Source organism: Talpa occidentalis, unplaced genomic scaffold (genome assembly GCF_014898055.3).
Source record: "Talpa occidentalis isolate TD23 unplaced genomic scaffold, MPIMG_talOcc4v2.1 talOcc4.13, whole genome shotgun sequence".
In the NCBI taxonomy this organism is placed as follows: Eukaryota; Metazoa; Chordata; class Mammalia; order Eulipotyphla; family Talpidae; genus Talpa; species Talpa occidentalis.
In genome coordinates, this window is record NW_023601322.1 from 32,538,874 (window position 1) to 32,553,296 (window position 14,423).

Consider the following 14,423-nt stretch of genomic DNA (forward strand, 5'->3'; position numbering starts at 1 on the left):
TTAGTTTAATGGCTATTTTCTTATCTCTTTACTGCATTTGGTCTCATTCTTTTGGACTGACTTCCTCTTACATAGGAAACTGGCAGGTCATGGTTCACAGATTTGTATTTCAGAAGTTTGTTCCAAAAATGGACTGAAGTGTGATCTCTTTGTTTCTAAGTTCAAAAATCCTACAAGTCTGGCTATGTTAGGTCACATACTAATGTTTAAACCAGTCACTTATAGCTGGGATTATTGAATATGCATTTGGTTCAGAGGTTATTCTAAGTCATTTGTACACATATCTTTTTTTTTTCTTAAAGATTTATTTATTTATTTATACAAGCACTGGGTACAGTCAGAAGCGTGGGAGGGTGAGAGAATTCACCAGAGCCAGAGCGGAGAGCAGAACAGGCAGACTGACGAAGTAAACTGCTGAGGGAAGCAGCGGGTGGCAGGAGAGGTCTGCGCACCATTGCGGGTCCCTAGCCTGGCGGCCAGGGATCAAACCGGCGCTGAGAGGCTGAGGGCAGCTTCGCAACCCAGCGCTCAACTGCTGCACCACCGGGTAGGCCCTCTACACATATATTTTGAAACCTGAAAATGACAGCTGAGTTTGGTCCAAAGGAAAAACTATGTCATGCCTTATACCATCAACCACAAAGCAAATGTGTGTGGGAGCAGGGATTTGAACTCAGCATTTGACTTTGGTGCTAAACCCATGCTCTCTATGCTGTACAGCTTGATGAATGTGAAGATAATGGATCTAATGTAATAATAGCTCTAGGGCTCCCCAGGGACTGTGCTCCATTTGTTGTAAAGATTTAAAAGGGGCTGTGTTACAAAAGTAAGTGGACTGGGTAAATCTGTTTCTTAAGTGTGGGTGGTGAGAAAATGTCACTCTCACCCTTCTGCTTTGTGGATGCAGGAGGCTGTGTGCTGTGGCTGAACACTCCTGGCTGTTTGGATTCTCTGCTGGACTTTGCATACTCTTCCTTTGATTTGGCAGGAGTGGGAGCAGGTGTTCTCATAGGGTCACAAATAGGCCTGCTTTGTGTGCATGGGTGGATCAGGTCAGGCCACTCCAGATTTGTACAGGGGTTCCTCTGGGAAATCATGCTGAGAGGTCCATCTGGCAGTGGTGAGGAGTGAATGAGAGAATGACCATGGTAGCTGTGTTCTGCTTTCCTCTAGGTCTTTATAGATAATTGCTTTTAAGTGCTTCTGTATATTTTGTGTTGTAGGCTTCTCACAGTGACAGTGACATATTTTATACTAGGAACAAAGCAAAATGCAAGTTTTTGGTTGTAACTTTTTTCTCTTTCTCCAAGATTATCCTGAAGGCAATAATTCAAGTGATTATCTCATTCAAACAACAACGTATCTTCCAGAAAACTTCACTTATTCACCATACCTCCCCTGCCCAGAAAAACTGCCTTACATGAGTAAGTGTAATCTAATTTTGATTTAACATTTGCTTGTATTATAAAATAATAAAAGTCACAGGATTTGAGCATACCAGACTTGAATCATTACTGTTGGTGCTAATGTTCATATTATGCAGCATGTTGTTTGACGTTTTTGGATTTTTTGGCAAAGCATTTTTTGGAGGTGAGAGAGGGTTTGAAAAATTGAAAAAACTTATCCCTATGCAAAAGGAACCTTTGTTAAGAGTTTGAAGTGTATTCTTAAAGGTTTTAATTTTTTTTACATAGATGTCTAATAAAAAAATTATATTTCAGAAGTTTTAAGAAATTCTAATGATGTTCTTAAAATTAAATTTCATTCTGCAACTTGCTTTATTTTTTTGAGAACCATCTTTGTTGATACATAGTTTATTTCTTTCCCTTGATTGTTGTATGTCATATATTTTTGAGTAAATATATGTAAGTAAATACAGTTTGCCTTTTCCCCTGCTAGTGGAAATTTCAGTCATTTCCACTTTTTTTGCTACTGCCAAGTAGTGCTATAAGGAACAACACAGTAGAGACTTCCCTGTGCGTGTGTGTATGTGCTCGTGGGTTCATACCTGGAGTGGAAGTGCTGGTTAGGCTGGCTGGGTTTCACTCAAAAGACGCTTCACCAAGTTATAGCCCCAGTAGAGAAGCAGGAATGTACCATTTTGATGTTGCGTGACCGATTTCTAAATTTCTTTTAATTTTACAGATTGCTGTTATTATAAATTAAAGAAATCTCATTGTTTCAGTTTTCATTTTCCTCATTCATAGTGGGTTTGAATAACTTTTCATGTGCTTATGAGTGGTTTTGCATTTTCTGTCTTGTGATTCACTCAGTCATGTGCTATATCGGCTCCTTATTGGTAATTAGGGTTTTTTACTGACGAGTAGAAGTTTTATATATATATATATATATCAGCAGTGACTGTTGTCTCTGTATGTGTTGCAATATCTTTTCATGATCTCTGGTTTGTTTTTTCATTTGCTTTATAGTATCTTTTACTTTACAGAAGTTTAAAATTATGATGTTTTCAAGCATATTCATTACTTTATTAAAGTATCTCCCTTTTTTGTCTTAAAAAGCTTTCCTTACTCTAAAATCATACTAGGGCCTCCCCGGTGGCGCAGTGGTTGAGCGCTGGGTTGCAAAGCTGCCCGCAGCCTCTGCAGCGCCGGTTCCGTCCCTGGCCACAGGACGAGGGTCCCACATGGCATGCAGACCACTCCTGCCGCCCGCTGCTCCCCTCAGCAGTGTACTTCATCAGTCTGCCTGCTCTGCTCTCCACTCTGTCTCTGGTGAATTCTTTCACCCTCCCTTGCTTCTGACTGTACCCAGTGCTTGTATAAATAAATAAATAAATCTTTAAAAAAAAATAAAGTCACACTAATACTCTTACTTCCTTCTAATACTTTTACAGCTTTTTAACTTTCATATATAATATAAGGCATAGGGATTAAAGTACTATATTTGAAACATTTTTTCAAAATTATATGAGGATTATACATTATCTTTTTTTTAAAGATTTATTTACTGATGCATTTAAGAACTGGCATATAGGCCAGTGGTGCAGGGGGGTGAGGAGATTCACCAGAGAGAGTGGGGAGCAGAACAGGCAGATTGACTGAAATACACTACTGAGGGGAGCAGCAGGTGAGACAGGAGAGGTCTGTTGTGCCATGTGGGTCACCTCCCTGGCCATGGATCAAACTCATGCCTCAGTGGCTGTGGATAGCTTCAATGTGCTGTGACTTAATCCCTTGCCCCACCAAGGAGGTCCCTATCATTATTTTTTTTTGAAACACTGTAATTACTCAGAAGCACATGGGTATTATTTTGGCAGATTCCCCCCCCCCCACACCTAATTTTAAGCATCCTTTGTACATATAAATTTGTATTTTTAATTTTATATAATTAAAAATTTAAACATCTTTTTGAATTGCTTGTTTTTGCTTATTTCTAATATCCTTAGTATCTTAAAGTGTTCTTTTATGTCTTACCATGATTTGTTTAAAAGAAAGTAGACTTTATGTTTGTAGGATTTTTTTTTCAGTTTGTTATTGGCAGATTCTCCATATCTATAAATGAAAGAAAGGCACAGCTTTTAATATTATCTAAAGCTATAGTTATCAATCCTTAAGGTTGTATCACCTGGATCACCTGGTTTCTGGACCTCACACTCAGAGTTTTAGATTCAGTAGCTCAGAAGTGGGGTCTGAGAATTTTCCTTTCTAACAGGATTCCTGGTATCATTGATTGTGATGATCCTTGGGTCACACTGCTCATCTAGGCTAGCAACTCTCATTCCTGACTGCAAAAACTTAGGAAGATTATGTAATTCTTGGGCCCAGCCCCTAAGTTTCTGATTTCATTAATCTGACCTGGGACCTGGCAATTGCTGCTTTAAAAAAAAAAAAATCTCTGTTGATTATACTCTTGTTATCGCCTTGCTATTCCATAATAGAGAATGAAGCTGTAGTTTTCATGGCTGTCATTACTTTGTTACTGCAGGCTTTGCTTTCTAAAAATGAATGCTTCTGTCTATGTAATACTGAAACCACTGAATAATAAGGCTGTTGAAATATTGATTACAATAATTTCATTTTCATAATTTGCATATTCAAGGGTTTGTAGTTTTAGGAAATCCTTCTGTTCTTCGTTTAGTTGCTATTTTCTTAATTAGTCCTTTATGGGTGCTAATTATCTATGTTTAAAAGCATCTGCCTGCCAGGCCTTTTATGCTGGCATGCCTCTTCTCAATTACATCACTCATTGATACTGCTGTCCTGGTGCTTGAGGGATTGTGTCATGACTGTTACTCATGCCTTTTCACTGAGAGTCTTAGTGCTACTGCTCCATCTTTCTGCTTCCCAGAATATTGCATTTTTCTATGAGGGAGGATCTCATTGGTTTGGCCAACCACAGAAGGCTTCCTCTTGGGCTGCCAGATTTGGGTCCTGACCAATTCCTTGTTCAGTTAGCTATAACCAGAGGGAAAGGGTAATTGTTAGAAAATGTGGCTACAGACAGCAAATCCCTTAGAAAGGGGCCCAAGGGTATATACAGCATAACCTGCTTCTGCTGAGAGGCTCTTGGCATGAGTTGGCCATGAGAGCCCCTTCACTAGTTTTGTGGCCTCTGCAAAGTGGAACCTCAGTTTACTTGTCTGTAAGATTTTGCATTGTAATATCAACCTTAGAGTGTTGTGAGGGTAAATGAAACATAGTGCTTGAAACTTGTTAGACATTATTTTCATATAATTGTTGGGGGGAAGGGATGTCCTGAATGAACTCCACAAACACAGGTTTTATGGACCCCACCCCCACCCCGGACCAAAGAGATCCAAGACACCAAGGACTACAAATCCCATAATGTCATCACCACTGAAGGGAGGTTTGCTGGGAACTGAGGGTGGAGTTAAGCAGCCAGGCTTGGTGTATAACCAGACATGTTGGCCGTGGGGGTCCTTGGTTTTTTGCTGGTTTTCAGTGTGCTATTGTTCCAGCTCTGTGGAACTGGCAGGGCGCATTCAACAATTTATCGCTCTCTCTTTCTCCCTGAGTCATTGCTTTCTTCATTCCCCCCTTTTTCTTTGGAAATAATCTCTTTGTTAATCTTTCTGTGAGTGCCTGTAGTTGAGTCTCAGATTAAAAGTCCCTTTTAAGCACCAGTGAGGATCCACAGTCAGGCAAGCCATTCCACATTTGGGTTGCCCTGTAACATTTCCTCCTCTGCACTTCTTTGATTGATGGAGCCAGACTTTACAGTGATCAAGGGAGTAAAAAATCTGGGAGAGATGTGTGGAGTTAAGGATTTTTATACTTAGCTAAGCATCCTTAATTTTTAAAAACTTAATAGGCTCCCATGCCACATTGATGGTACAGACTAGTATAGTAAAATACCTGACTGTAAAATATTGTTATAAAATCACACAAAATATTTAATATGCTGTCTCCCCAAATAATAGTTAAATTTGTATGAATAAGATCTCCTTAGAGAAAAACCATTCATTTTCTTTAATTTCAAAGTGAAATTAAAGTTTATATTTATGTGTTTGCTTATCTAGCTGTAACTTAAAAAGTTTTTTTCTCTATGGGCCTCCCCGGTGGCGCAGTGGTTGAGCGCTGGGTTGCGAAGCTGCCTGCAGCCTCTGCGGCACCGGTTCGATCCCCGGCTGCTCCCCGGCCACTGGAGGAGGGTCCCACATGGCGCGCAGACCTCTCCTGCCACCCGCTGCTCCCCTCAGCAGTGTACTTCGGTCCTTCTGCCTGCTCTGCTCCCCGCTCTGGCTCTGGTGAATTCTCTCACCCTCCTGCGCGTCTGACTGTACCCAGTGCTTGTATAAATAAATAAATAAATCTTAAAAAAAAAAAAAAAAGTTTTTTTCTCTAGTGTATCTATGGGATTACTGACCCTGGATTTCCATAAAGTTTGAACCTTTCCAATTGAAATTCAAATAAAATGAATTTCATGAATATTATATAATCAGTTACAGTAAAATTAATTTTAATGTGTATTATTTATACAATATGAATGAAAATGTCCATTACTGTTAGTATTTATTGGTTCTTTGGAGGCAAATCTACTTTCAGCTATATTAAATATAGGTGAGACTCTCCTTGTTAATACAGTGAAATAAAAATTTCACTTTATCCAAAGGTGAAAAAGAGCAAGTGCTTACAATAGATGTTTTGATTTTTCTGGGAGAGGTGAGGATGGAAAATGTCAATTGTGTATTTTGCGTTAAAATGAAGATACACATAGACCAATGGAATTGAATAGAAAATCCAGAAATAAACCCACAGATTTATGGTCAACTAATCCCACTGCTGGTGGGAGTGCAAACTGGTCTAACCACTATGGAGAGCTGTGTGGAGATTTCTTGAACTACTAAACATAGAGCTTCCATATGATCCAGCAATTCCACTCATAGGTGTTTACCCAAATGACACAGAAACAGTAATTCCAAAGGGCACCTGCACCCCTATGTTTATAGCAGCACTATTTACAATAGCTAAGCTATGGAAGCAACCCAAATGCCCAAAAATAGATGACTGGATCAAGAAGATGTGGTACATATACACCATGGAATATTACTCAGCATTCAAAAAAGATAAACACATGCAATTTGCAGCAACATGGATGGAGCTAGAAGGGATCATGCTCAGCGAAATAAGTCAGAAAGAAAAAGAAAAATACCGATGGTCTCACTCATAGCAGGAATTTAGAAAACCTAAATAAGAGACCAGGAAAAAGACTAATCAATACAAAGTAAAAATCAAAATCAACAAGCAACTATAAACCAGAGACACACTGGGGGGCGGGGGAGGATGGAAGGGCGGGAAAAGGAAGGACTAGAGTCAAAATAAGGGGGGAGGTGCAATTGTATGGGTAATATAACCAAAATGAAAATGCATACATTATGCAAAGATGAAAAAAGATGTAAGAATTATATAAAATAAAATATTTAAATAAAAAAATAAAAATAAATAAAATAAATAAATAAAATGAAGATAAATTTAGCTGAAATTTCCCTGCCTTTTAATTCTTATGCAAATAGAGTACATTTGTAGTAACTTTTATATATACTGTCTTTACTGTTTGCAGAGTAGTTTTCTTTATGGTTAAGTTTCAATAGTTTCATTTCTGGTAGTTTCTCTAGTTGAATAACCTTATGAACATAACAAAAGCTACAAGGACTTTTTGAGATGGAGTCAAGTGAAAACCAGGTAAGAGAAAAAAGATAAGGAAATAAACTTCAGAGAAGTTCAAATAATGCTTAATGTAACCAACCATCTTGTGTGTGTATGTGTGTGTGTGTATAAAAAGAAAGATGGGATTCATTTTTTTTAGAGTAATCAGACAATTTTGAACAGCGGCTGCACATGCAGTGAGCCTGTTACACTCAGAAAAAGGCAGCATAGTTTGCAACCTACTATGAAAGGGTAATTATGTGATAAAAAGGAGACAGCAATTCATTCTGGAAGGAAAGAGGAGAATACAGAGAAGGGTCATTGGAACTGGGTCTTGCAAGCTCTTGAGGGGAAACAGTGTCAGAACATGAGAAGCTCTATAATCTGGCAACGGAGAGTGGTCTGCTGTGACTGGGTGGGTGTGCGTTGGGGTATATGGGAAATGAAGCTAGTCAAGGAGGTAAAGGGCTTGTGTCAAGGACTAACCAAAGACTGAGGGCTATGGCTTCCATGAATCTCTAGGCATATGTAGGGTTCATAAGGCGGAGAATCCTTGAGCTTATATGCAAAGGATTGGTATGTGTCTCTAAGGTGAAGGTGCATCACAGTTTTCAAAGGCTCTAGGTGGAAGAAAGGGTAAAACAAAAACAAACCCAAAAACAACTTCATGGAATGTATTATGTGGCTAGGATGGTAGTTCAGAAAGGTTATTCTTATGAGAAGTTGAAAATGGATAGAATGGGGAAATACTGGAATCTGGAAGACCAATGATGCACTTATGTTCATTTCCAGAGGAAATGAGAAAGGGCCTATGGAGCGAAGAGGAGGTACCAAAGAGAACTACAGGGCTGCTTTTGGCCAGATGTGAGGGATTAGGATTAATTTCTAGCTTCCTGGCATGGTTAACTGAAGCAAATAATGCAGGATGAACATCAATCACATTTGGAGAGTGGGGAAAGTTAATGAATTCAGTGATGAGAGAGTTTTGTTTAAAGCTCAGGAGAATTAATTTGGGAATCTGAATTTCACCAGAGGTGTTGGCAGGAGATGAGAGAAAGTGAGGCTAGAAGAAAACGTGGTTCCTGGAGAACATCAACACTTAGGTGGTCAAAGTGGATTGGTAGAAGGAGGGAAAACAGTCAGGGGCATAGAGGAGTCAAACTGTGTCCCTGAGAGGAGCAAGGGGAGGGTGCCCAGGAGAGAGTGTCCCAGTTGCCACATACCTTGCGACAGCAGGTGGGAGGAGGAATTGTGAACAGATTTTGAATTTGACATGTAGAAAATTAATGGGGACAAGCACAAGCACAATTTCAGGAGAGCGGTAGGTAAGAAATAAAATAGACTGTCCTGAGAAGTGACTCAGAAATATGTAAAAACTAGTCAGTTTAAGTAAGTTTGGTGGAAAGAAGAATGGAGGTAAGGAATCTGTGGAGGAGGAAGGGCTAAGGGAAAAAGCTCATTAGGAAGATATGGATTTTAGTTTTAGGCATTATGGAAAGGAACTGTGGACAGACAAGAGATGGGAAGAATAAGGGAACAGAGGGAGCTTTCTTGGAGCCAGTTTTTGGGAAAAATGACAAGAAATAGAAATATGCTCAGGTCACATAATTCGCCTTGGAAGGTAATAATGAGTACCTCTTCTGTGGAGGCAAGTTCATTTAGAGTTGAAGTGGTGAAAGTTATGGGGTTCATCCCTGCTGCTGCTTTGTTCCTGATAAATTAGGAATGCACATATTTACATAAAGTGGTGGCCACCAAGGACTGTGCATTCTCAAAGGGGGGAGTCTTTGAAGTAGTTGTAAGGAATGAAAAATGGAGTCAACTAGTCATAAATGAAAAGGCAACTGACCAGTTATCTAAGAGATTACCCCTATGGGTCAGAATGCACTTATTTTTGTTGAAAGCTCACTGTATTCAAGGCAGTGCACTGTCACCTGAATGATGATATTAATCTGTGCTTGTGTGATTTTCTTCTGTGGTATTTTTTGGGTAGAGAATTTGAGCATGAAAAATTGTCAGAAAGGGAGAGGAAGTAAGAATGTGAATGTATAGGCTTATATTACTCCTTTTGGGCTGTTAAAAATACCATAGACTGGATAGTTTAAACAATAAACACTTATTTTTTTTTTAAAGATTTATTCATTTATTTATACAAGCACTGGATACAGTCAGAAGCGCGGGAGGGCGAGAGAACTTACCAGAGCCAGAGCCGGGAACAGAACAGGCAGAAGGACTGAAGTACACTGCTGAGGGGAGCAGCGGGCGGCAGGAGAGGTCTGTCGCGCCATGTGGGACCCTCGCCCGTGACTGGGGATCAAACTGGTGCTGCAGAGGCTGTGGGCAGCCTTGTAGCCCAGCACTCAATTGCTGCGCCACCAGGGGAGGCCCAATAAACACTTATTTTACATAATTCTGGAGGCTGGAAGTCCAAGATGAAGGTATCAGCAGATTCAGTGTCTTGTGGGTACCTGCTTCCTGGTTCATAAATGGCTGTCTTCTCAGTGTGTCCCACATGGTGGAAGGGAGAAGGGGTTCTTTTATGAGGATACTAATTCCATTCATGAGGGCTCTGTCCTTATGACCTAACTACCTCCCAAAGGCCCCAGCACCTAACATCATCATATTGGGAGTTACGATTTCAACATATAATTTGGGTGGGATCACACATATTCAGTCCATTAAGGTGCTCTGATTGGGTGAAGGTCACTGAGCTGTGTTTCTCTAAGTGTGGCCAGGGATGATTTGCACCAGAATCAACTGGGATCAAAGGTTTATTAGGTGGCTTTCAAGGCAAAGGTGGAACAAGACAAGAAAGGCAGTTAACTAGAGGTTATAGTCATTCATTCAGAGTAAAGCAAAAGAAACTTGAAACAAAGAAGGAAAATGGATATTAAGAACTGTGTATGTAGCCAGGATTAAAACACAAGAAGTTAAGCTACATTTGGGGAATGTTATTTTGAGTCATCCTTGCAGGACACCTTTTGTGCAACAGTCTTAAAGGTAGATTTCAGTCCCTGATAGAGCCAAGGAGTGGAAATGCAGGTGGGAGGGAAGCAAGGAGAGATTTGAAACAGGGTTGGGCATTGCTAACTTTGCCATTCCTAATGTAATTCATGTACCCCGGCATTGCACTTGGCTTAGGTGATGTGCGACTAAAAATCATTGCTTAGAATACTTGGATTTGGTCATTTGAAGAAAAATTGAGTAAGACTTCCTTTGTGTAAGCAGAGGTTATGAAATTCCAGAAGTATTGAAGCCTGAGAAAAGCAATTTCTTGTGTTGGCTTTAAAAGGGGCCATGGATGCCTGGGGGAGGATGACTCATGTCACTGCTGTATCTCAGGTTGGTTCTCCAGCTGGAGCCTGCGGAGGGTGTGGAGATGAAGTGTGCTATCTTATCATAAAATTGTGTTTTGATTCTGGAGAAGAATTCACCTGAAGGAGTATTTCTTGAGGAAATCTAGGTCTTTTTCTAATATTGCCAGCAGATCATTGGGCTTTACATCTTTGAAACCCCCAGGGTGAAACTGACAAAAGCCCACATACCTCTAACTGGGATTAAGATATCAAAAAAATAGATACCCCAAACTAAGTGAGGCGTCATTTGAAAGTGTTGGTTTTTAGAGAAAACTCCTTTTATAGAGACTGTATGCTTTAAATTTTACCTTAGATGTAAGAAAAATGAAACCATAGGTAATTCAATGTGTTGAATATTATTTTAAAAATTATTTGGCTAGAAAAATAACATCCTCTTTACAAGTAAAGGAGGTGGTATCTGCTCTTGGCTTTAAAGCACTGGACCACTTTCCTGAGTGAAATCTTAATGGCAATAGCCTACTAAGACAGGAGGTGAAAGTGGCCTTGGTGGGTTCCTAGTGTGTATGTGTGTGTGTGTGTGTGTGGAGGTACTTGAGTTCTCCCTTCCCTGACCGCAGGTCCTTTTGAGAGGTTCTTTCTACTGAGGAAAATATGGAAATCTTGTCACCACTAGTTTGTCTGCTTAGTGCTTCTATCTGGCCATTCTATGAGATGCCATTTTCCTTCCCAACCTATGTGCAGGGTCTTGTCCTTAGTACATCCCACTGGTTAGTGCTTATTTTTTTTCTCCTTTTTTTCAGATCATACTTTTTTTTCAGATCATACTGTTCCCAATGCCTATCCTGGGTACCTGTCCCCCAATTACTTCTTCACCTCCCCCCCCCAAAAAAATAAAAGTGATGTTGCTTTTACCTCCACCATGATGACCTCATGCCACTAGGTCATCTTTAGCCTGTAAGATATTAGGATTTCAGCACAAAGAGCAATAAGCACAGAGAAAAACTGCTAAGGGACTCTCAAGGAATGTGGATGAGGGTGGGCAGTGAAGAGGGAGATGAACTTCTGTTGCATTAGTGATGGACATGAGAGACCCTGCCCATGAAGAAGAAAGGTAAAAGACCCATCTCTTAATCTTCTAGCACATGTGAATTGCAAATAAACTGGAGAAAACTGCAGACAATACTGATGATTACAGCTGTTAAAGCAATAAAGGTGGAAAAAAAGGCAAAAAAATTGGTTTAACAGTGCATACAGAATAAAGAATACCACCTTCAGTTTCTTATATGAACTACATTATTTATCCTAATCACTATCATTTAAGCAATTATGCATACCATTAAATGCATCAGATTTATCTGTGTGCATATTATTTGATTACAGTGCTAGATTCTGTTTTTGTCAGCTGAGTCATGATAGTCTATACTTATGTTGGTTAATCAGACTTCACTTAACCTGACCTTTCTCTGCAAGTTCATAGGTTACTCTTTTCTTTAGGTAAATTTGGCCTTTCTTTTTTTTAAATTTTTTTGAAGATTTATTTATGCATACAAGAGCTGGGGTGCAGGCCAGAGATGCAGAGGGTGAGAGGATTCACCAGAGACTGAGTGGGGAACAGAACAGGCAGAATGACTGAAATACACTGCTGAGGGGAGCAGCAGGCGAGCCAGGAGAGGTCTGCCGCGCCATGTGGGTAACTCCCTGGCTGGGGATCGAACTCGTGCTACAGTGGCTGTGGAATAGCTTCATTGTGCTGTGTCTTATCCCCTTGCGCCACCAGGAGTCCCCTTAAATTTGGCTACTTTCCATCTCTTGTTACACTAAATGGTGGGTATTGGGTTGTGAAGGGCCACAAATATTGTTAGTAGCACTTTCTTTCTAGTTTACTCTGTGGAACTACACATTTACATTTAAAAATACTTATCCCTAAGCTATTCCTATTCTTCTGATGAGAGGATTGGGAAGAGAGGTATGGCTGCAGAAATCTTCTAGAACACATACTAACTGGAGAGAGGATAGGCTTTCTAGACAGAAACTGAATGTTTTATGTGTGAAATTGTGGTTACTGGAAGCTTCGGAGGTTTAAAACAGGAAGCCACAAACAACTATAAACCAGAGACACACTGCGGGGGTTAGGGGAGGAGAGGAGGGATTAGGGTCAAAATAAATGAGGGTGGGAATTGTATGGGGAATATAATCAAAATGAAAATGCATACATTGTGCAAAAATGAAAAATGATGTAAGAATTATATAAAATAAAATAAAATAAATAAAACAGGAAGCCTTAGTATTTGTTGGTTTCTGTTTTCTGAGATGAGGAGTTTGAAAGAACTTAGTTCTGCTTTTGACTGAATTAATGGAAATGGTTTCTCATCCGCTAGTATTTCATAGTATACATTAGAAAATCTATTAGTAAAGGCATCTCCGGTAATTTCCTGTCTTTGTTAATTTGGAGGGTAAGTGCATAGTAGATGAAGAACTTAGAAATCCCTGGCTTTACAGTTTTGTATATCAAGGGTATTCATTGGGTATTTAAAATAAATTTGTTGAACTGTGTTTTGCAATTTACTTTGAGCAGTGTCAGTAAAGTAGATGGCAATAATAGTAGCTGGCATTTTTGAGTGTGTGCCTTTGCGTTTGGCATTGCACTTGACCCTTTACACCCTTTTGTTTCATCTATTGGATACAGCCACATTTAGAGGCAAGCATTATCATTTCCTTTTACAGATGAGGAAACTGGGGTACAGAGAAGTTAAATAATTTCTGCAATAGACAGAAACTAGAATTCAGCTCTTAGCCATTCTAACTGCTTAATTAACTCTTATGTATTATGCTATCATGTCCCTATATTACCTCTGTTTTTAAGATAGTTTAAAATACTTGAATAGTTGTTAAATTGCAATGACATGCATTTTCTGAAGAATATTAAAATATTCAGTATTTTATTCAAAAGTGAAATGTTGGGACTCCCTGGTGGCGCAAGGAAGGGGTTAAGACGCAACCTATGAAGCTATCCGCAGCCTCTGCAGCAGCATGAGTTCAATCCCCGGCCGGGGAGATACCCACATGGTGCAGCAGACATCTCCTGACTTGCCCGCTGCTCCCCTCAGCAGTGTATTTCAGTCATTCTGCCTGTTCTGTTCCCCACTCTGTCTCTGGTGAATCCTCTCACTCCCCCACATCTTGGCCTGTACCCCAGCTCTTGTATGCATAAATAAATCTTAAGAAAAGTGAAATGTTAAGAAATTTTGGTTTTCTTTGTATGATTTACCAAGGTAAAAGGTAGTAGAGTGACCATATGTAATTATCATCTGATCTAAAAGTAAAAGGGAATGATTTTAAAAATTATGTGATGATAACAAGAATAGTCTGTACTGTCCTGGCAATTAAGTTATGTCATCACCCTACTGATTTTTGTTTTCTTCATCTTTTTTTAAAAAGGAAAAAACAAAAAAGAAACAAAACACCCATTGCTATTCGTTATATCCCCTCCACCCTTGTTCCACCCACCTTCTTTACTTCTGGTAACCTGAGTTCAGTTATCAGTGCCCAGTAGTTTATTTTTATTTTGTTTTGTCCAATCATCCCCATTGTTTCCTTATATTGCACATATAGGTGAAATCATTCAGTATTTATTTGTCTTTATCCTTCTGAATAATTTTACTCCACATCATCCTTCCATTTTACTGCAAATGGCAGTTTTATCTTTCCTTATAGTTGAATAGTATTCCACTGTGTGCATGCACACATACCACATCTTCTTTATCCAATCCTCTATGAATTGCTTTCATGTTTTAAGCTATTGTAAATAATACTGCCATAAACTTTGTGGTGCATATAATTCTTTGAGTTAATGATTTCATATTCTTTGATTTGATTCCCAGAAGTGGACTTGCTGGATCATATGGTAGTTCTATTTTTAGGGCTTTTTAAAAAAGATTTATTTTTTATTTATGCATGTAAGAACTGGGGTGTAGGCCAG

At 39.4% G+C, this 14,423-nt stretch overlaps 1 protein-coding gene across 2 annotated transcripts in view; it reads left to right on the forward strand.

Moving 5' to 3' along the window:
• The window catches only part of B4GALT6 (beta-1,4-galactosyltransferase 6), a 68,429-nt gene that overhangs the window by 29,996 nt on the left and 24,010 nt on the right, over positions 1-14,423 (forward strand). For both annotated transcript variants that reach the window (XM_037508693.2, XM_037508695.2), the window contains exon 3: positions 1,311-1,424. In XM_037508693.2, the coding sequence (XP_037364590.1) occupies positions 1,311-1,424 (114 nt within the window). The remainder of the gene's footprint in view (positions 1-1,310; positions 1,425-14,423) is intronic.